The sequence below is a fragment of the Alternaria arbusti genome (genome assembly GCF_024043155.1).
Source record: "Alternaria arbusti strain BMP 1465 chromosome Unknown scaffold_31, whole genome shotgun sequence".
Lineage (NCBI taxonomy): Eukaryota > Fungi > Ascomycota > Dothideomycetes > Pleosporales > Pleosporaceae > Alternaria > Alternaria arbusti.
The window spans coordinates 196120-203166 of record NW_026249971.1 but is presented as its reverse complement, the minus strand read 5'-3'; the positions used below and the strand labels follow the sequence as shown (position 1 = coordinate 203166).

Below are 7047 nucleotides of genomic sequence, written 5' to 3'. Positions count from 1 at the left end.
GCGGTGGAGGGTGCATGGCGAAGGATGCACGCGGTAGGGTAGGTCTGCGGAAGGACGTTCCGTGGGGTTTGGTTGGTTGGAGAGGGTGATCGCAGGTGGGGACTTGGTAAAGGGTAGGTGGGGTGAGGTTTGCGGTCAATCTTTCATGTATTGGACTGATTTTGGTCGCTGATGAGGTCGAAGGAATGGTTTCTGGTTGCTGAAGCGGTCGGAGGAAGTGTAGCAGGTTGATTAGCTGAGGCGTTGGAGGTATCCTTGCGCAATTAGGCGTTCGACGTCGCCTTGCCGGACGTAGAATTGGGAGTTCTTGGTAAGGGTTATGGAGCTGTGACGTCGGTTAGCAGAGAAGACTAGCATACAATATTTCGGATGCGGAAGGAAGGGTCGTAATCTTCGGCATGCCGAGATGGCGGTCACGTACCCGTACTCTGTTTGTATCTCGCCCGCGTCCTTCAAGACGCGCACGTCGATGAAGAGATCGCGCGGCGGCTCCAGACTCCCCGTTAGATCAATGTCCGTCCATTGCCCCTTGTATGCAGCAAGCAAATCACTGTATTGCCTCACATACTCCTCCTCTTCAGGACTCAAACTACTCTCTTCTTTCCCGCCTCCAGCGCCCATTCCACTGCCCCTCCCCCCTTCTCCACTATGGTCCTTGCTGCCCTGTTGTTCCAGCACGTCAACGCCTTCCCAGCAGTATTCTTCGAGCTTGTCGCTCCGCACGCGGTGGTAGGCGAGTAGACAGCGCTTGTTCCGGCGCATGCACAGGTGGTTTACGAGGAGGGCGCAGGCGGTTTCGGGGGATGCGCTGGGGTTGAAAGACCCACTGTAGGGGGCGAGGATGGATGAAACGTCTTTGTCGAGGTCGCGCACTTCGCGCACTATGGAGCGCGTGAGCTCCGAGGCGTAGGGTGGGAGATGGGGGAGGGCGAGGGTGCGTTTGGCGTTTTGGACCTGGGAGGGTTAGAGATGCTGTTTAGTAGGAAGATGTGGTTGTTGTAGTTCTACCAATTTATTGGCCGCTTCTCCATACATAGCTGTGGTGTGTGTTTTGGGTCCTTATGTGTTTTCTTGGTGGTACAGAGATGTGACGACCAAGCAAACGCGTCTTGTCACTGCGATTTGTAGGATGCGCAGAAGTTGTAATCTACTATACTGTGTGTAGAAAGGTAGCAACAATTGCGATTGTGCAGAGTGTTAACTAAAAGAATCAAAGATTGTAGTTCGAGCAAGAGCGATAGGCGCATGCGATGTAACAGTAACATTTGTTGGACCCTCCCCGAAGGCAGGCGCGTTCCTGACGCGGGGGCAGGTGGGGCGGGGACGGGTCTTGGCTTGTCGAGTCCAACTTCAAACCTCTTCTGGCAATCCCTTTCACAACGCCAGCAATCCACGCAACCTCATTCGCCAGCATCGCCAGACTCTCGGCTGGCATTATACATGCTATCACACACACGGAAAGATGGATCGGTAAAACGCACGATGAACACGACATCACGGCAGCATCGCGTCGAGAGAAGAGCAAAGGAAGATTGACCTAATATGTACATCTCGATCTACGCATGCGATAACACCATGTCTAAATGCTTTGAGCTCCCGAGCTTTTGGTCCGATCAACGCCTTGAATGCTGCCCACCATGGAAGCGCTCATCAGAAGCCACCCAACGATGCTGAAAAGAACGGTAACAGCCATGAACGACGTCGCACGTAAGCGTAAGAGCAACATAACCACCCAGAATGCACTAGCTAACGTGATATAGATCACTGCTCACCCATCCACTTATCAAACTCCGACTCTTGTTCGAGCGACACCATGGTCGGGTCTGACTGCCAAGCTTGGTACTCATCATGCGGAAGATCCAACAGACCATCAAGGTTGTGTTGCTCAAGCCTATCTTCTTGCATGTCCGGATGAGGATTCCGGTACACGGCGTTCTGCAGCGCTGAAGGATCGATGTCTGAATGACTTCCTCCGTCGTAAGCCAACAGCAATGGATCCAGCTGCCCCTCGTCGAATGATGAACTCATATTCGGGTGTAGCTGTTGCAGAAGATCGTTCGCATTACCTCCAGGCAATCCCAACATCGATGGATTCGAGTGGAATTGCATGGAAGAGGATGGCGTGTCTACCCTCCTCATATGCATGTCGTCTGCGTAGGTCGGACTGATCTGCATATTCGGGTAGGCGGCAGTCTGGTAGTACTGGTTGTAGAGCTCGTTGTGGCTTATCGGCATCGGCATCGGTCGCCCTTCGTTTGTCATCTCCCAGGACGATCGGTTGATACCATTGCCATTCGGTCCGAACGACTGATCGAAGTACTCTACAGCAACACCATTTGACGGGTAGCTGAATGATCGATCGATTCTCCTGGCCTGTCGGGGACGAGACCTGCCACCACCGGGAGCCCATTCGGCATCGTCAAGGTCGCTGGGTTCTTCTTCGTCAGACCACTCGCTTCTTCGCTTACGAGCCGGCGCTGCTGTCTTGCTAGGCGAGAACTTGTACGTCGGGTGTGCGTTTTGGTGGTTGATCCTCTCGATCTTTGCGTACTCGTTGTATAGCTCGCGAATCTCCGGCGGCTCCAGCGGCCAGCTCTCCCCCGCTACGGACGATACGACTTGATGATTGTTCTGAAGACACCACGACTTGGCCCTTTCCGCAAACGCCGACCGGTACAGCATGAACGAGTTCATGGGACGAGTGATGTATCCATTCCTCTTCTCAACTTCGCGTCTCCTGACACCGGCTGGCCTGTTCACCCATTCCTCCATATTTTTGACCGGGATATGATGTAGCTCCTTCGTCAGTATGCTCAGCGGCGCAGTAAGCTTGGGCGTTTTGTGCTTCTCGTTCTTCGGTGCTTTCGGCTTCTTCACTCTTGGTGTCGCTTTCCGTCTAGGGCTGGTCTCGTTCAGACGTGGAGAACTGGACGATGTCGTTGCTCGTCCGCTACGAGTTGTCCTACGTCCGGAATCCTCATCGTTTGCGGATCTTGGTGTCGGTGGCGAGAACAAGGCTTGCTCGTTCTATCATCCATTAGCAATCGGGTCAGAAACAACCGGCGACATTACTTACCTGCATGCCGTTATACGGCCCGTTCTGGTAATACTCCGCCGGTGGACCATATCCCTCCTGTACCTCGATCAGCATGGTTACATGTGTGAAGACGCAGGGACTCTTACATATTGTATACCTAGTCCGAGCCCACGAGGATGGTTGTCGGCATGTGACGCATGTGAAGGGATCCCTTCGTGCGCCACCGAGCCTGGCGAGCCGTACCCTGTCTCACTGAACGAATAGCCGCGATCGACGCCATATTGCGCAACTGGGTGCAGTCCGGACTGATAATCTGACCCAGCATTCGGTGGGGTCGGAGGATGTTGTTGGACGAGCGTGTCACCCCTCATCATGGCGAATGTTGACGCACCAGTTAGTTGCTGCGACAGTGGAGATTGCGGACTGCCGATTGGCCTTGTTTCCGGACTCAACGCAACGCTTAAGCAACGGAGATCGATAGTTGAACCGAGCAAGCGCAACTGCAATGGATGGAATGACTCTTGTGTTGGTCAAAGGCCGCGCAACATGGAGACCGAAGGATTTTTGTTGCTGCTGGATACCGAGATGCGTTCGGTAGTCTCTCGAGAAGATGCTGGTTCAGACTGTTCTGTTCCAGATATTGTACTGGATATGTGTCAGTACGTCTAGCGAATGTGTCGCTCTTTGCTCGGTTTGCTTCACCGCAATGATGCATAGCAGTTCGCAAAGTGTTCAGGGAACGAACCTGTTGCAGTTACCCGCTTCTCACCGGCACCAAGGCTTTGGTGCAGAGACAATCAGCGTGGACGACTATGCGATACCAACTTGCAAGTCAGACACCGCCGTACTGTTTGAGTTGTGTTGTTCCGGCCCGTGTCTCTTTGTGGCGAGGGCAGAGCTCGAGCAAAGTGTGAAGGGCAAATCAACGGAGAAGGATTCTTTGTCCGGGATCAGTCGCCAGAAGGTATTTGTAGCGACTACACAACCTCGAGGTCGACTGCTCACGTATGTGTATAGTGTACTTAGTCGTCTGAGCATGGACAAAGGCACTACCGGATTGGTGTTGGCTGGGCGCGCTTGACACACTCAGACGTCGCGCTGCTTTTGGCCTGCGAACCTCTCAAGCGATGAACTACCTGTGAAATGGCGCAAGACCTAGCCTTCTGGTCCGTTCACGTTTCGAAGTCGAAAATATCATGTCCGTCCTGTTGTGGGGTGGAAAGCGGCCCTCAGCCCCTCCACATCGACAGCTACAGACGGAAGCTACTCTCAATCTAGGCGCCCTTCCTTTTAAATCGCCTGCCCCAAGAAGCTGTCTACCAATCTTAGCAGGGGTGTACTATGGCTTGCAGCAGTCATGTGCACTGGGCGCTCGCTATAGCAAGCCACACGCTCACTGGTATCTTTAGCCTCCAGAACGACCCCTGAAGTTATGTTCCGCCAGAACATGGGCTGCATTCCTGCACCAATTGCATCACCGGGGGCTCGCGGTCCCCTTTCCCAGCAACCAATGACATAGATGGTACATGACCGTAAATCTTCCCAAGGCCGAACGTGGTTGGTCGACCAAAACTTGGGTTCTTTCGCTACGTAGTCAAGCCTGACGTGCTGTTCACGGATGGCTGCAGTCCTCTATGTCAGAACCCTGACAGCTGGTCATACTTGGCAGGGCTGACCACGACACAACGATTTCTAACATCCACACCGCACATCAAAATGCAACTACGCAGTCAATCTACAGGCGGCGACAAACTAAGCACATCTCAAACACTCGATCTCAAACACATTATCATGATTTTGCGGTCGCCGGACAAAGGGTAGGGTCGGTACGGCAATCCCGACAGGCTGGTTACGATGCGCCCCCGCGGCGAGGTTCAGGTCTGTGTTGACCGCTCAAGCTCAGAATAATTCCGTCCATCTTGCCTCTCGGCTATTGAACCCAACATGCTGCAGCGACGACATTTGGGGTAAGCCCGTCACAGTCAACAGGCACTCAGCGTCCTTCGGTGACAGGCCGCGGACATCTGGGCGAGGTCCTGCATATTGCATGCATACAGCAGAAGTTCGGTTGCTTCCGGTCGATCGTGTTGACATGGGGACCTGCCTTTGGAATGCGTACTATCGCCGTTTCGGCACCACGACCAAACAGTTACAGCCTTGTGCGACCAGGTTTGGCTGAGCCTCAAAGACGATAGTGATTGGTTCGAGCAAGCGCGAAACAAAAGTGGAGACCACTGTCTGGAGCATTGCTTTGAACCAGGAGGCTTGAATGAGTTTGTACTGTTTGAGCATGCTTCTCCGACCGGTGTACCCAAGAATGAACGCAAACGGACTATCACCATGCCAAAGTGCTCTGGCAGTATCGTGGAGGACTACACCAGGACACATGATAGGTAACCATGGTGGGTATAGCATCGTCGACTCGAGCTACTCGTAGTCACAGGTGTCGAGAGCATCATCTGCGCATGTGTGTGTGATCGACGCTGTAGCTGTCAATGTCTGCCTCCACTGACCCAACTTCTGTATTACCTAGATAGGCTATATCTCCGTTACCTTCGCCAGCTATCGCAATTGCAAGAAACCATTTCCGCAATTTGCCATACGGTGATCCCGTCGGCGGGCTAGAGAGATAGGATCCGCTGGTTCTACCCGTCATCGACCCGGATGTTCTCGGTCACAGACCTCCCCGCGCCTCTTTCCACTTTTTACAACGACTATCTACACCTAAAACGCTCGGTACCTTGCAATAACTACCCAAGAGATGTTGTACTACCATTCCGCGGACGCTAAGAGTCAAGGTCAGCCCCCATCTTGCTGGAAGGGTTTGGCGGTTGAGCGGTCTACCCCACTTCCCAGCATTGTTACCATGGGACGAGCTTCTGGCACGGGAATTCCGTCAATAGTGTGATCGAAACCACCAATATCATTGCGCTCGAAGCAAGCTACGCTCAAGCTTCGGCCCTTTTCTGCTCACAGCACGACAAGTGCCGCGCCACCGGCACACTCGCGCTGAAGATGCAGTTGCATGACATCTTGCATGCTGGAGTTGCCTAGTCACCTCAGGGTATACACGCCTCCGGCACCAGGAAGCTGGCGCTGGTACGCTAGTATGCGCTCTTGCAGTAGGCCAACGGTCGCAATCCGATCCAGCAACTATGCCGCGAGGTACCCATATACCGATTGATGCTTGGTACGGCTCTCATGCAAGTATCGCACGATTTGCCTGACATTCTTCAATGTACCTTGATGAAAACTTACCCGTTCCAGAACGATCAGAAGACACGGCACAGTGGCACAGTCGACGAAGCTCCCGGCAAAAGCTTACGATATATCTATGGCGTCGAGGCAATATCCCAGCATGCCGCTCAGCAACGGGACGCCTCTGTCGCTTCTGGCGCGAAGGCGCTTATCTCGCGTAGTTTTGCCGGCTAACGTAGGTGTAAGGTATGTGACGAGTAGCGCACCAGCATCAGGGCAGCACTTGTCACACAACAACACGTGCAAGATCGGGGCTTCCGCTCGATCATCGCTTTCCAACGGTGGACTAAGGTCGTTGTAGACTGAGCGCCACCGTCAGCCTGGACATTCGCCTCTTGCTTTACCCCTCATTTCACGTCAAGGCCTGAATCCTTCTCCATTCCATTCGGCTAAAACGTCAGCGTCGCTCACCACTCCACCCACCTTATCTCCTTGCTGAACCGATGCGGCTTAAAGATGACATGGGTCTTTCCTCAATCAGCTAGCACCGTGGTACGCCACCCCATAGAGTCGGTACACGCTAGCACGTGATGTCACTAACGCTGCGCTCCTGTCGCTTACCCCAGTCGTTGGTCGACGCCCATCCACAACGGCTGCCAGCCTGGATGTGGGAAATGCTGAATCCTGTAGGGGTGGCGAAAGTGCATGTTTGCATTAGCTCGCATCTTCCTGCCCAACGTACGTTCGTTGAGCTATCTGACTTTGCATCACACTGCGCGAATGCGCGCGATATGAGATGGCTGGTTCTAGTG

At 53.6% G+C, this 7047-nt stretch overlaps 2 protein-coding genes across 2 annotated transcripts; both read right to left on the bottom strand.

Moving 5' to 3' along the window:
* Positions 1-231: 231 nt before the first annotated feature.
* PSF1 (DNA replication protein psf1) lies at positions 232-1035 on the bottom strand (the record flags this gene model as incomplete). Its single annotated transcript, XM_051451754.1, has 3 exons — positions 232-325; positions 422-954; positions 1009-1035. 3 exons carry the CDS (start codon positions 1033-1035, stop codon positions 232-234), a joined length of 654 nt encoding a protein of 217 aa, XP_051297149.1.
* A 726-nt stretch (positions 1036-1761) lies between these two features.
* Positions 1762-3151, bottom strand: J4E86_011260 (uncharacterized protein; the record flags this gene model as incomplete). The annotated part of the gene is made up of 2 exons (XM_051451753.1): positions 1762-3027; positions 3077-3151. 2 exons carry the CDS (start codon positions 3149-3151, stop codon positions 1762-1764), a joined length of 1341 nt encoding a protein of 446 aa, XP_051297148.1.
* Positions 3152-7047: the final 3896 nt, after the last annotated feature.